The 16,401-nt window shown below is 36.3% G+C and overlaps 2 protein-coding genes across 4 annotated transcripts in view; one reads left to right on the forward strand and one right to left on the reverse strand.

Annotated features, from left to right (window-relative positions):
• dph1 (diphthamide biosynthesis 1) overlaps window positions 1–4,815 on the reverse strand; it is a 102,214-nt gene extending 97,399 nt beyond the window's left edge. Inside the window, exon 1 of one of the 2 annotated variants that reach the window (XM_084126849.1) lies at window positions 4,699–4,815. In XM_084126849.1, the coding sequence (XP_083982975.1) occupies window positions 4,699–4,750 (52 nt within the window). In that variant the 5' untranslated portion in view covers window positions 4,751–4,815. The remainder of the gene's footprint in view (window positions 1–4,698) is intronic. The other variant, XM_084126850.1, reaches the window with a different exon arrangement.
• Window positions 4,816–8,935: 4,120 nt separating this feature from the next.
• The window catches only part of rtn4rl1b (reticulon 4 receptor-like 1b), a 159,409-nt gene continuing 151,943 nt past the window's right edge, over window positions 8,936–16,401 (forward strand). The window contains exon 1 of one of the 2 annotated variants that reach the window (XM_084126955.1): window positions 8,936–9,734. In XM_084126955.1, the coding sequence (XP_083983081.1) occupies window positions 9,722–9,734 (13 nt within the window). In that variant the 5' untranslated portion in view covers window positions 8,936–9,721. The remainder of the gene's footprint in view (window positions 9,735–16,401) is intronic. The other variant, XM_084126954.1, reaches the window with a different exon arrangement.

The raw sequence follows: 16,401 nt of genomic DNA on the forward strand, positions 1-16,401 counted from the left end.
CGTCAAAAAAGAAGGTCGCCGTCGTTTAGAAGGTATTTCTAGCGATGGCTGATTGAATGTAGCCTATGTTTAGTCCAGATTAGTATTGACCGAGTTCAGAGGCTGTCATATGTGGATCAACTTACTTTGTTGTGTATTTTCAACAGTTTCAATGTGAAAAATAACTTTTATATTGATTCAATGGATTAATTGCATGAAAAAAAAAGGATTTATCACATTTATACTATATTATTCAGAAGTAAACATTGTAGCTGACAGTGTGTTTATGTCAGAATGTTTATTTTTAAACCACAACCTTCTAAGTGCTTCTTTTACCAATATATTTAACATATCTTTTGCATTTCTCATCCAAACAACGTCAAACTTGGCACTGCACTTACTCGTGCCCAGACAGCTGTCGAGTTTGAAATCCATCGGAGTAACGGCTCGACAGAGATATGCGAATAACAGACAGGATAAATAATTCCAATTAGTCGTTAGATTAGTCGACTAATCGATAAAATAATCGCCCGACTAATCGTTTAATTAATAATCGTTTACCCCAGCCCTAATAAATACACATATAAATGTGATGTCAGAACTACTCAGTCACCGCCTTCAGTCACCACCCCGAGCACTGCCCACTGTCAGGAAACTACGTCATTGCACAGGCTTCCGAACCAAGGGGGTAATCTTTCAGCCGGAAACCTGCTGTTAGCATTCCACTGACTCCCATTCATTTTGACGTCACTTTGACAGCGAATAACTTTACATCTGAGGCGTTTAAAGACTCCATTTGTCCATTATTTATTTCTAAAGAAACACGAAAATGTATAAAAGGCTCCATTACCTTGTATCTTACGTTATGGCCCCGTAGAAGCAGTTTTGTAAAAATAGGCTAACGATTGCGTTATAACCACGCGACTCTCTGTCGCTCAGTAGAGAAATTACCATATGGACAGGAGGAGAAGCTTGCGGGCAATCGGGGGGACGTGGAGGCAAAATGACAAAATAATGAATCAGAATACTTAGCAAAAGTTGCTCCTGCTCCTAGCTCATGGACACCTCCTACTCACACTCTTCTTCTCTGCAAGATTCGGAAGGGAATGATTCAGATTGGCACAGCTACTAGAAGACAGATAGGTTGCTCACGTCACATCTACGTCGTCAAGCTCAGTTTGAGTCTGCGCAGTACGCTTAGCCATCAGGAAGTGAGTGCTTCAAATTGACTTCACTTTTCTCCGTTGAATCCAATGGGGTCGCTGTGTCCATTTCTTTTACTGTCTATGTTCCGAACATCATTAATATAAGAGAACAGTGGCTAATGTTTATTTATTCAGAAATGCCACAGCAATTAGTTCGACCTTAACCGTCTGTTCTGCACAATTCACAAGTGACCGCTTCGTCAGTTCAATGCCGGTTTTTCAAAGAAGCAAATCCTCAAAGATGCTGCAGTCCCTACAGTTCATAGTTTTACAAGTTTACCTTGGGCGTCAATTGCAGCATGTTCTCGCGTTCTGTGGGACATCCTTGCATTTACCACAAGTACACCTTTTACAGAAAAAAGTAACATTGTAAAAGAAATTGTAGCACATCAAATTACTGTATCAGTAGTAAAGCAATAGTTACATAGCTTACTGCATTCGGTGTCTGTCTGCTAACGTTACATATTATAAAGCAGTTAAGTGTTTCAAAATCAGTATAACTAGCTATTAACATACATATTTTGGAGATTGAAATCGAATTTGACAAAAAAAAGTCTGTTTGTTTACGGACAGTTTAAATCTGTGTGCAGCATTGATGTAATGGTAATTATAATTACCGGTATAATTAATGGTTATTATAAAAACTCTTACAATAACGCAGAAAGTAAGGAGGTGGTTATTTGTCTCCTGTCGTCGCCAATTCGGGGTCTGAGTCCATCTCGAACATATAAGGCCGGATAACATTTCCCTCAGCAATGTCCATCATTACAGGTGATTTATTTACCTTGCTTGTGAGCATCACCAAGCCACAGCAGGCTACAGCATACATGACCCTAGTTACCTGTGGTTGGCCTGGCCGTGCGTCACTCAGAAAACAACAGGCCAATCAGAAGAGAGGCTCATTAATATGAATTAGACAGGCCAAAATCGACCTGTTCTTAGCAGTGCTCCTGAGAAAGGAGCTGTAAAAATATATTGGGATTGTTTTTGGTACTTAAACTGCAAATATATATTCGTAATAAAACTTCAGAAAGGTGTACAATATGGGACCTTTAAGGGAACGTTTCTCAGTTAAAGCCTTACTTTCCAGTTAGACTACAGTGTAGCTCTGCTTGAGAGAAAGAACATATTATCATGATGTTTTGAGTCGACTCTCCTTTGTTTATAGTTAGAGCCTGGCTAAATCCAACCTTGGAAAAGCTGTGTGTCGGTGTGTGTGTTAGTCTTTTTGGTTACAGTGTAAAATGAATAAGTGGCATTATTGGAGATTGACTGAGTTGTTGTTCTGGACATGCTGGTGCCCAGCAACCCAAATCTGCGACTTGGAAGGTCACGACTTGCCTAACTTCAGGAGTGTCAGCTGCATAATTGATGGGAGATATGCTTCAGTCTATCTGTATATGTGTGGAAAATTACTATGTTTATCTACTTTTTAGCCATGAGAATCATTCAACCTGAAGCAAGGACGTATCTTTGACCTTGGTGAAGGGGATAATTGCTGTGATCTGTGTAACTGTAAGAGGGGCGGCCTACAAACTCCATTGAGTCTTGAAGCTGACTTCTAAGAACTATGAAACTGCAAACTATCTTCAGTAAAACTTTTCTTTAATTTATTATAATTCTGACTCTTGTCTTAATTAATCATTTCTGGTCCTGGGTCTTTGACTGTAAATCCCCTTACACCATGCAAGGAAGTGATGGTTAGGGACCAATGGTGGTTCAGTTTATGGGAGACTGGTAAAGAGAAAGTCCATATTTGAAAAAAAATTTTGCAAAAAAACAGATTGCCAAAATTGACCTTCAGACTAAACATCATGTTCATCATAAACCAAACACTATGCAGAAACACAATGTTGGTCATGCTGTGTGGATATTTCTCCACAGCAGGTCCTCAGGTCCTTAATACAATATTAATAAATATAAAATATAAATTTCAAACTCTATTAAAAGATAAGTAAACAGTCTGTAATAAAATAAGAACAAATAATCAAACTACAAGCAATAGCACTTATAAATACAATACTACAAAGATACATATTAAACTGTGTTTTTCAGATAGATTTAACAGTAGTTAGATACAGATTAGGTAGATCAGGTACATTGGCTAGTAAAAAAGTAGTAAAAAAATGTAAAAAGATTTTTTTTAGTTGCCTAGCGTATTATGCAATATGTATTATACTTAGTATTATAAGTATTATGCCACATATTATGCAAGTGATTTACTCGCATTCTAGAGAGCATGTCACACTGACATGCAACCTGACAGCAAAACAATGTTCTGGAGTTAAAAAGTCAGAATCCAGACCTAAATTTTGCCCGCAAAAAAGTATTCTCGTCACTTAATAAACTTATGGTTGAGCCACTGTAGTCACTAGGACTATTTTAAACAACTTGCCAGCAGATGAAATGACCTAGCAGCCTATGAAGGAGTGAGACAGCTCTCAGATTTAATCAAAAATATCTTATCTTAATTTGTGTTCCGAAGATGAACGAAAGTCTTACGGGGTTGGAACAACATGAGGGTGAGTAATTACTGACAAAATTTTCATTTGTGGGTGAACTAACCCTTTAAGTGTAATAAATTATGACAAATGTATTTATATATTAACATTAAAGAATATTGTTGTGCTATTTAGAGCCAGAGGTTAAAACAAAGTTTCAATGCTTTCTATAGGCACACCACAACAATTACAATCATTCCAATATTTCTTCCAAAAACACAGCAATGTTTGGCCAAGAAACCTGACAAAGTGTTTAGAGGTTTTTTTTGTTGTTGTTTTTTTACAGTGAATATTTCTTTATATAGGCCTATCCACAGTGATTTTGAAAACAGTGAGGATGGGAAGAGTGGTTGCAATAAGAGGACATGTGATCTATCTGAGAGCATCATGACTGATGGTAATACGTGAAAACATGATCATTTCTCACAAGCACACAGCAGTGATAATAGTCAGGAGTGAAACGGTAGCTAAAGAAACAATGAAGTTCTCTTATAATTAACAGACAAAAGCAGTACTGATGCCCAAAGAAAACGCCTTCCAAAACGTATTTAATGTCCCATGCCTTATTTCATGTAAACAGTACAACTATCATAAAAAAGAAATCAATTCATGAAACAGGATACGGAAGCATGAAAAAAAACATTCTTTTTGACCAATATAAACAACAATTTATACAATTACTGCTAGTTGTCCGAGGTGATACCAAAATAAAAACTACTGCTAAAAGAACAGTCATTTCTCCTATTTGACTAAAAGACATAGCCTTTGTGACAACTAGCCTCGGTAACACATACTATACTATAGATCACATAAGAACATTAAAGACAGAATATGCCGCATAATGACAGTAATATATCCCATAAGACACTAACGTTATATTTCACATTAGACAGAATAAGCGACTACAAGCGACGTTACTTTAAAAGACATGTCTGGATTTTTACAGCTGACAGACATCGCAATCGCAACCGCAACACGAAGAACTATTAATAAATTAAACTAATAATACTCACCATTAGGTTTTTTCGTAGTGAGCACTTCAATCTCGCTAGTGGGAGCCGCCATCTTTCCCCAAACAAGTGCACGTGTGGAGTGAAACAGGCATTACTCATCGAACACAGAACAGAACTGATGTGAACAAATCAAGTGTCGATACCATAGATAGCCTAAAAGTTTTTAGAAGGAACCCCTTTCCTCTCATAAAAATGCGGCTATATATTCACATTTATATAAATCAAAAGAAAGTAAATTGCTTTTATATTGTCAATGTACAAAAGTTTAAAGAAATGATCTCTGGAAAAGTATGACATTGAGTCTTCATGGTAGATGTAAAAACTTACAGAAGAGACACGTTTTCAGTTCAATTACTTTGTAAGACTGAATGTTTATAGGATTAGGAAAGCAAAATAAACATGTTTTTGGGCCATTCCACCAAATGTGTGACATTTGCTTGTTGTAACTCTTCAAAATTAAACTTTATTTTTATCTTTTTTCAACACTGAATCTGACTACTTTTTACAAGGTTTCTAAGCAGAAGATGAAAATTTTCAAGGTTTCTAAGCAGAAGACGCATGTTTTCTCAGTCCTGTTACCGAAACTCATGTGCCATTTAAAAAGCATGTTTAAAAGCATGTCAATTAATTGAGTCAATTAATTAAGTGTTTATTTTAAATAAATGGTTGGTTATGTGTTCAAATAATTGATATTTGTGACAAAAAATCACTATATATTAAGGCAAGGTGTATTTGAATAAAAAACACAAAGCCATTTTTTTCATTTTAAAGAAGACCGAAACCTCAAGTTTAATATATATATATATATATATATATATATATATATATATATATATATATATATATATTATAATTTAATTTATTAAACAATTGTATAAATGATGGACCAAACAAAACTGATAAAAACAGTGGTTTAACTTTATTTTTGTAGAAAAAAAATAGTAAGAGGAACGAACACTGGGTAACAGGAATGAGTGTCCATATGTGTGTGTGTATGAGAGAGAGTGTACATGACTGTGTGTGCATAAGATTTCTGTGTTGAAGTGATGTACTATGTGCCAGTACTTCACAGCGAAGGAGGTGGAAAGAGAAAGAAGGAGAGAGAGAGAGAAGAAGAGAGATGGAGAGATGGAATATTCCATTGCAATATGCCATTGGTGGGTGTTTCTGGCACCTGCATAGTATGGGTTTTCTCCATCTTCTACAAAATATAAGAAAGACAAAGACAAAACTTTTAAGTCACTTTGTGGTGGACTGGCTTCCTGGAAGTATGGTGTTCACATTGTAAAACTAATGCTAATGTCTACGATATAAGTAATTGCAACCTTAAAACTCATAATTCAGGTGAATAGTATTATATAAACTACAATAAAAAATCAACAAAACAGAGGACTCTACTCACTCCTGTTACTTTAACTCACTCCTGTTTTCATATAAGTAACAGGACTGAAAGTAACAGGATTGAGTTTTTAAGCAAACAGTTATCAGATACATGGCATATGGCCACATCGCACATGCTAATAGCATGAGGACACTGAGCAAATTCTAGTGACTTACAAAAAGTTAATATTTTTAAAATAAACAAATAAAATCTAAGAAATAATTTAGGTAACAGGACAGTATGTTGAGATTGACCTTCTCAGTTACAATTTCATCAAATATACAGAAATTAAAACGAGAGGACTTACCATTGCCTTCAGATGATCCAGATGATGCAACTTCCTGTTGAAAATGTGTCTTGTAGAATATTCCAAGTTATTGAGAGGGGGGAGAGGACTGAGTGGAAACCCGAGGACACAACAAAAATGTGTATTTTATCTAAAATATTAGATTATTAAATATTAGACATTTTAAAGCATAGATTGGATATAAAGTCACACAACAATGCCCATAAATTAAGATTTCGGAAGGATTTTAATCATTATATTTCATGGTAAAGTTTAGAGATAGAGAGTGGGGACATGCAGAAAATGCTATTTTTTAGTGTTCTATGTAGTTTTTATTAATGGTTTTAATTATAGTTAGCTTAATGTGCATGACATTTTGCTTAATAATAAAATGTATTTTAGAGTTCATTTTCATGCAATTTTATACATAATGTGACCCTGGATCACAAAACCAGTCACATGGGTAATTTTTTTTTAAATTGAGATTTATAAATCACCTGAAAGCTGAATGAATAGGCTTTCCATTGATGTATGGTTTGTTAGGGTAGGACAATGTTTGGCCGATATACAACTATTTGAAAATCTGGAATCTAAGGTTGCAAAAAAATCTAAACATTGAGAAAATCGCCTTTAAAGTTGTCCATTTATGTTTGCGATTCACTCACTTATGTTCGCATTCACTCACAAAAATAAATGTTTTATATATTTATGGTAGGAAATTTACAAAATATCTTCATGGACCATGATCTTTACTTAATATCCTAATGATTTTTGGCATAAAAGAAAAATCGATAATTTTGACCCATACAATGTATTGTTGGCTATTGCCACAAATATACCCGTGTGACTTATGACTGGTTTTGTGATCCAGGGTCACAAATAATGTCCTGGGGACAGAAATGTCACCCTTTCGGTGGAATGGCTCTTTTATAATATATTTTGTAATTTTATCATAATAGTACAGTAGCCGGTTGGGAATCCCTGCATTATCCTCCAGAATAAATGTCAGCATTTAACAAAATCAAGCTTTCTAAACACAAACTGGGTCGGTGCTTATAGGTGTTGACATTCTCACAGCCTGCAGTCTCCTCATTAATCAAATTTATAAAGAGTCTTTCATGACTTCTCATCTCCATCTGTGCTCTCTCGCCTGGTGTGCCTGCCTGTGAATGAAGACAGAAGTGCTATAGCTTGAGTCACCAGTCTCCTTCACAATGAATGAATCAGTGGTTTCAAGTGTTCCTGTGTCTCAGATGCATACAAACTACACACTGAGGTGCAAGGGCAAAATAAATAAAAATAGCACTTGCATTTTTCATCTCAGATAAAGGTGACGGTTATTATGCACATTTACATACAATTTATTCTAATAGGTTATAAAAAACACTTTTTCAAAAGACATCTGGCCCAAATGGCAGTCATTTAGCATGTAATGTAGCCTTTTTTTGTAGTAGGCTATTTTAACCGAATTGAATTAATTAACACATTATAATATGAAATGCATTTTGTTTAGGCCTATACAGTACTGGTCTAAAGGTTGAAAAACGTTTTTGAAAGAAATCTCTTATGCTCATCAAGCCAAAATACAGAAAAAAGTAATATTGTGAAATATTATTACAATTTAAAACAATAGTTTTCTATTTGAATATAGGCTATTAAAATACAATTTATTTCTGTGATGCAAAGCTGAATTTTCATCTGCCATTACTTCAGTCTTCAGTGTCACATGATCCTTCAGAAATCATTTTAATATGCTGATTTATTATCAATGTTGGAAACAAATATTTTTTTAAATATTTTTTTATAACCTGTGATACTTTTTTCAGGATTCTTTGATGAATAAAAAGCTGAAAAAAGAACAGCATTTATTTAAAATAAAAATATTTTGTAACAATATACACTAAAATTCAAAAGTTTGGGGTCAGTATTTTTTTTCTTTCTTTTTTTTTGAAAGAAATTAATACTTTTATTCAGCAAGGATGTGTTAAATGTATAAAAGTTATAATGAAGATTTATATTGTTAAAAAAGATTTCTATCTTAAATAAATGCTGTTCTTTTTTTAACTTTTTATTCATCAATGAATAAAAGAATGAAAAAAGTATCACAGGTTCCAAAAATTAAGCATCACAACTGTTTCCAACATTGATAATAAATCAGCATATTCAAATGATTTCTGAAGGATTGTGTGACACTGAAGACTGGAGTAATAACTGCGGAAAGTTCAGCTTTACCATCACAAATAAATTACATTTGAATCTATAATTGTAATAATATTTCACAATCTTCTTTTACTGTATTTTTTTATCAAATAAATGCATGCAGCCTTGTTAAGCATAAGAGACTTCTTTCAAAAACTTTAAAAAGAGTAATGTTTCCTATATGCAAGATTCCCCTATATTCAAGGTGTGCCAGCCTATACTAGGGATAGAATAAAAAGAGCAAGACCAAGAGAGAGAGAGAGAGAGAGAGAGAGAGAAATAATCAAGCTCAAAACAAGAATATATCAACCACTAAACCAACACATGGTAATGTCAGATTATTTTGGGGAGAGGGAGAGAGGAAGAACAGCCCATAAGTGTTTTGAGAGCCCCATCAGCTCTGAGGTATCAGGCACGCGCATCTCTCAGCAGGAGCGCATCATCTGTCCATTCCGCCACTCTCTCACCGCGCGCTCGACATGTGAAGGTGGAACGCTCATATAGGCTATGTGATTTGTCCATGTCCCGAGACCCGAAATATCTGGACGAAATGCTTTCAAAAAGGTGGATTGTTGGAGATTTTGTATGGAGGCAGCGGGACACCTCCCCATAGTTCGGCGTAGAGTGTCTCCGAAGAGTGCACGAGAGTTGCCGCGGCTCGGATTGAGGACCATCTGCTAAATTTACTCAACAATCTGTGTTTTAGAGGGATACACAAATTTCCAACGGCGTCAGTATCTTGCAATAAGAGCTTTTAGAGTATTTTGGATGACATACTACAATAGGCTACTTATTGTTTCGTGAGGGTCGCTGAGAGCCGAACACCACCAGGTGCCCCTGCTTAATCTATTCACTGGATAACAACAATTAATACTGCAGAATGTGTTCCTCTCCTTTTGGACTGCTCTCAGTTGCATCTTGTGAAATATTTGCTCGGGACCACACAGGATGAAACGGACATCAGCATTGCAATAAATTAGCCTAATTGAAATTCAGCGAGAAGTCTCCTATGAGCTATAGGAGTACATACATTTATGTATTCTGATTAAACCAGACAGCGTTTGATAGATCGCTTGGCATCTTACTGACAGTGTGAAGTCTGGAATACAAGAATAAATGAACCTGAGTGGACAGACAGAGAATTAACAATATCCAACATGTTTAAACGTGGTAAGTGCAATTTACAACTTTCATCCCCATGCTGTTTTTAATAGACAGAAGTTAAATTTCGATTTTCAGAATATGTATACTTGAATATTGTTTTTTGTTTTTGTTTTTCTAAATAAAAATGATGAGTAGGTTGTGTGGAATAACTCCCATAACCCCCCTACATGCTAGGGGGACATTTTTAATTTATATATATATTTATAAATAATACATATATTTTTTATGTTTCTATTTGAGTTGTTCTTCGTGGCATAAAGGGTTTTTATTAAAGATAAAGATGCTTGTTGCAGTATTTGCAAAAACTATTAAGTCTTATTTTTTTTATATAAATTTAATGATAGATTTTTTTATACATAAAAATAAGGATGTCTGTTACAGAATATAAGGTTCTGAAAGTTTATGTAAAAGGCTGTTAAGTTCTACAGCTCTCATCCATGTTCATCTTTCCAGAATCATGTGTGTCTGCCCCCGGGTAAGCTCAGCGTAAAGCAGATGTGTTTAAAATATTCATCATCATATCATGAAATATTTTCTTAAGATGCTAGTGGTGGGTGCCGCACTGCAGTTTATGGCCAGTTTTTCATCAGAAAGCATTGTGCTGTCTGCCTGTCTCCAATATATTTCTCTTGGTGGGTTAAACAGGTTTGGCTCAGATAGTCTGTCACAATTATTTATGGACTTTGTTTATGATCAAATGATGAAGTGTAAGGAGTCAATCGTAAGTTGATAGATTAACTGGTTAGTGATGAAGCTGTCGGGGGGAGACAAATGAATGACCTGCAGATCATTGCAAAGACTTGTCAGCTTGTTTTCACTAGATCGGTGATTGTCAGTCCTGGTCCTGGAGTATCCCAGCATTGATCCTTATTTAACACACATGATGTATATCGTCGGCTCTTTAGTAGAGGCTCCAAGACCTGAACAGGGTGTGTCAGGTAAAGGGGACATCCAAAATGTGCAGTGCCAGGATCAGTTGTAAGAATTGACAACCCCTGCACTACATCAAATATATGTGATTTAACAGATCCTAAATCTTACTGTTTAAAGTTTACTAGGACATTCCACTTGCCCCATTTCACTTGTCCCCACTTTTATTCATCTAGATATTTTGCATGGCACTATCACATATGCTCAAGCTCTGAAGTTGCTGACTGCTATAAATGTGTAGCGAGTCAGTCTGAAAAAACGAATTTCCTTGGAGGAGGCCCAAAGCTTAACACAGAGACAATTGTTATTTCAATAGACTTGGCGTAGGAACAAAACACACCGATCAAGCCTCTCACCGGCACACTAAAGACCCCTTATGAATGCCTGTGGTGCAGATATGAGAACAGTGGGTTGGTTTTGAACTGATTTGGATCTGATTTTCATTTACCTCAAAGTAAACCGCTACCTCTAGTGTAGGTTTGCAGTATCTTTTTGGAGACATTTGGTCCCACATATTGTTGGACACACTGTAATCATTCGTTTTACCATCTCAGTTGAGAAGTCAGCAGAGTTTTTGTTTAGATGTCTGTGTGTTAATGAAAAGTTGTGAATATTATCAGCCTGAAACTTTCAAACACACACTCATGTTGGGTTTCCATGTTTAATGGGGACGTTCCATAGACATAATGATTTTTATACTGTACAAACTGTATATTCTGTCCCATAACCCTACCCCTAAACACAACCCTCACCGAAAACATAGCTGTTTTCCTTATGTGGACCAAAAAAAAAAGACTGGTATTACTATCTTTGTCTCACAAATGGGTTTTACATCTCACCCATGTGTTACAACAGTCCTCAGGCTCCCCAATAAATAAGACTTGTAAATTGGTTTCAACAAAATGGATACCACTGGCAACAATTGTCAACAGCAGCACAAATGATAAGGGCCAACCAATGGAGTAATAATTATGAAGAAAATATGTTTTTAAAAGTCAAAAGAGTTGCTTTTCTTTGCTCTGTTGGGTATTAATTGGTCTTTCACTTCAGAGTGCATTCGAAATTATGGAAAAAGTCTGCTGCAGTTTTCTGTTGTGCCTATGACGTCAGACCCAACTGGTTGTTTGGCAGTGTCCTGTGTGCCAGTCTCAGCAGGGCTGTGCCTTTGCTGTTTCTGCTAGCAAGAGGTCCAATTTCTTGAAATTGTTCCCTCAATTTCCTCCCAAACTAACTCAAACACACACAGGCATGTTTTGGTCTTGGTTGGTTTAATATAAAAGTGCAGCCATATCCTACCCATCTCTTAGCATGTCTCCTGTTTTCTCTCTCTCTGTTTCTCGCCATATTCTGCTTGCACTTCACAATGTCTGACAGTTATTTAAATTGAAACATGTATATATGATGCTACATGGTCTATTCAGATTTCTGATGCTTATCTGAAGGCAGTGCTTCAGACCATAATTGGTTTGTTGTGCTGAGTTGTCAGTATAGAGAATGGCCTCGTTTTAAAATTCAGCCTTGAAACGTTGTCAGGCTCAGAAATCCAGCCTGATCTACATCCGGTGACAAATATATTCTATGCTTGAGTTGATCCGGTTAGTTTCTAATCGAGAAAAAAAAATATATCAGGCATAACCCACACCTGCAAACAAACCAAGGAGATTTTCCCTGCAAATCCTCTGCAATGAAATGAGAGAAATAACTATTTTCTGGATTAGCTATGATTATGCAGCTGGGAGTGGAGAAAGTCGGTGTTCAGACGTGATCCTAGACAATGTTGTTATGGGCAGATGGATGGGAGAGTGGGGTTGGTAAGCAAAAGAGGGAACACCTGTGGCCTGACACCACTCTCCTACACAGCTGCTCATATTCCCCATTTCTGAGACCTTCACTCATCACCACAAACACCCCAGACTGAAATACAAAGTAACTAGAGACAACTTTTACAGCCTGCACCTGCTCAGCTGTTATTTGGGCTTCCTCTTATTATTTGTAATTTTCCAGCTCCAACCAAACCGCAAACATAATGACTGTTTTCAAACAGGTTTCTGAAAGACTCACGTTTATTTGGCCATAAAGGTAGTCCTGTCCAAAAACACACTCCACTGGTTGAGCAAGAAGTTGATGTGTCGGACCACTCAAAGAGCCACAGAGCCAAAGTGTTTACTTATAGTAACTGTACTATAGATTAGCATTAAAAATGACACACTTCACATTTAACGCTTAAATGTTTGCCACAATCAATTTTCAGCATAATTTTCTCATATAGTATTTTCACAACAGCATCATTCAATATTAAGAGAGAGATAGCAGTAGTTTCTTTGCCATAATCGATGATATAGAGTGCAACAGTTGGGTTAAAATCCCATTCATTTTAATACCAAAGCCATTAGTCTGCATTTTTTCAACTTATTTATTAAATAATTGTGTTTAACGGTGGAATTCCTAGTGCTCTTTCCTAATTCCTCACTCTTGCACTCTATTACGTGATGCTCTGGAATACTTGATTCTGATTGGTCAATCGTGGAATTTAATAATTTCATATTTCCTCTATCCATCATCCACAGGTCAATATTATCTCCCTTAAGCATTGTCTTAATATTATCTCCCTTAAACCTTAAGTCCCCAATTTATGTCAAATATGCACATTATTCTTTACTAAGAAACACATAAAATGTTAGCAACTTTCTTTTAATTGGCTAAAGATCAAACTAAACCATCTGAAGTCAAATAAAAGTGTAATATATAATATGTAACTCGGTGTAATTCTGTTGTGTAGTAATACATATGCTCTGATCACATCAGTGGACTTCAATTACCACACAGCTATGAAACATGCCTCAGACCTCTCTGCATGCCAAACAGCTCATTTCCTGAAGGACACTCACTGAATGACAAAAGGATGAACGCAGAGGCAAGCAAGCGCCATCGCCTGTCATCTTACCTCCTCCCATGGGACATAAATTCTTATCATTCCAGCTATCGGTAATTATAAGTAATTAGTAGCACAGGAAGTGGTATTTTAATGAGTGTCATTTTCTTCTTATGTCCTCATCTTCATGCACCTTTTGACCAGTTCAAACCCAGCACAGGACACACTTGGCTAGGATGGATGTTTTATGCATATTTTATCTGCTCGTTTTGCTTCCACATGGACAAATGATCCTAGTGTTTAGTTTTTACTCTCCATAAGGCTGACTTCCACTGGCATTAAACTGATGACTGTACATTATTATTTATAAGAATGAGTTTGCAATCCGGATGCCTGTACCTGACATTTTGTCTTGTTCTCATTAACTCATAATGCATACACAAACTATAATTTAATACAAATTTCCTGGCTGCTGTGGTGTCCAGAAGGGAGGAAGTCTCCAGCGTAGCATGTGGCATCTCTAAGTGCCCTTTACCAACACCTGAAATCTCAGCACAAATATCTCTCCTCTGCCTTTGGAGTGGAAATGAGATGCTGGCTTGGTCATTAGTGGATGATAATGAGGTAAGAGAGACAAACAACCCTAAGCCCTGTTGGTTTTGTTAATATTAATAATTAATTTCTGATTAAGTGACTAATTGCGGTGGAAAGGTCAATGTCAATGTAAGGTCCGTTGATGTTAGGAGATGAGTATAGAGTAGAAAGGAAGGGAGGTGGAAAAAAGACACCATCCCTTTTCAACTAGGGATCGAAGGATTTTTTCAGCATGAAAAATACATAATATATACACTTGTATAATATAATGTATATATTAGGAGTGTAACAATATATCGAACTACAAAAATGCAACAATATGTATCGTGGATAGTGAAAATATTATTGTGTATAGTTCACCCCAAATAAAAATTACTGTGTGAGATGAAAATCAAGTTTTAGTGTCAGTACTACATATATATAATGTTGCATAATAATGCAATGGGGGAATATTTGGTCCTGATAATGCCAAATGTCTTATGTTACCAGTAAAATTGGCCTACATTATTTTAAATATATCTAGTCAGTGGCAGAGTGCAAGCATATTAGTCTAAAATACTTCAGTTTTCAGCTTCAGAATCATGAATATTTTTATTCTGGTGTGAGTCCTGTGCATTGGGCTACCAGCACCAAGTCCAAACCCATTCATTTACACCCACAATGTAATATCAAATTATCATTTTAATCAACAGTAAATTTTTTGTTAATCTTTTATCACGTCTTGGAGTATCGCAATAATATCGTATCGTGAGATCAGTATTGTGATATGTATCGAATCGTGACATGAGGGTATTGTTACACCCCTAATATATATATATATATATATATATATATATATATATATATATATATATATATATATATATAACAGGTAAGTTGTTGGTTTTTTCTTTGGTCATATCTTATCTGGCCTACAGCTCTAAGTAAGCCAGAATTACTACTGGTTTGCCCCTTCAAAAAAGGTGCATGATGCCCTGAAAGGATATGACAGTGCAAGAGTGTTGACAGTCGTCCCAAGCGTTCTAACGCTCCGCTGACAGACATGCCCGAGAGATTCTTTCAGTCCCATAGTGCCATGACCAGTGAGTACTGAGACAGGGATGCTGTCCTCTCTGCAGGCTTTGGCTGGCATCTGTCACACTGCACTACTAACACATGACATGTGGATGGCGCTGGCTGAGGAACTGGATAATCATCGGCGAGACACGTAAATTCCAGAGAGAGCATGTGCGAATTGAAGCAGCCATCCAAAGATATACTGTACGGTACAGTGCATAAATCAATGTATATGCAAGGATGAACTCACACATACATATAGGACCAAGTCATGCTCTCTTTTCTTATTATAACTGTGTTCTCAAAGTGACCTTCGGAATCTGTTCATTTCTCATGATCCATAATGCCGGTTTTATGTTCCTGCTGTGCCGACCTCATTGCAGATTATGGAAACAGTATCAGCATGGAGGTCAGTGCATTTTGGTAAAATCTTTGCTTCTGATGGAAGTCTCCTTTATGGGTTTGTTTAATTATAAAACTCTCAGCATGGAGCTTATAATAGCCAGAAACTCTATAAACTGACCGTAATCTTCTGGAGTCATTTTTAGGCACCCTCTTGTTCGCCTCGCTTCTCTCCTGGGTCTCTACTTCTATCTGTGCTTTCTTCTAGGAGATGAGACATAATATAGAAACTGGAGATGTGAATTGGATAATAGTCACTTTCTTTATGTTCAGACAAACCTGATCATCATCTTGGATCGAGGCCATAGAAGGAATCTCAGTCATCATCGCTGGGCATTGTTTCACATTTTGCTCGCTTCTCAGATTGAATGAGTGAGTGATTGAGGCCCTGAGAAAAAGCACCAAATAAGAGGCAATTCCTCTGTGTTATAAGGCCTTCTCTTGCCTGAAGGATCTTCATTGTATGATTGAAGCCAATTCAAAGATCAGCACTCCCTCCAAGATATTCTATCAATAACTCTACAGTGGGATGCCGGGTACGCAGTCCTCCTGGGGGCAGAATGAGCCTGTTTATCTCCTGTTGAAAGCTAATATGGCCATATCCATGTTCAACCTTATACACGGAGGAAAATATCTGTATGAAAGAAAAATAAAGCGAGATAAATTTAAACTCTCAATTGTTTCTTCGAGAACGCATTGAGATGCGAATGGAGAATTTTCATTCAAGTAATCTCAGTTTGGAATAGTGGTTCTCAACTAGTGGGCCACTGGATGACTTAAAAGCATTTAAATTAATAAATGATTATTAATACATTAAAA

Source organism: Abramis brama (assembly GCF_963993115.1).
Source record: "Abramis brama genome assembly, chromosome: 10".
Taxonomy (NCBI): Eukaryota; Metazoa; Chordata; class Actinopteri; order Cypriniformes; family Leuciscidae; genus Abramis; species Abramis brama.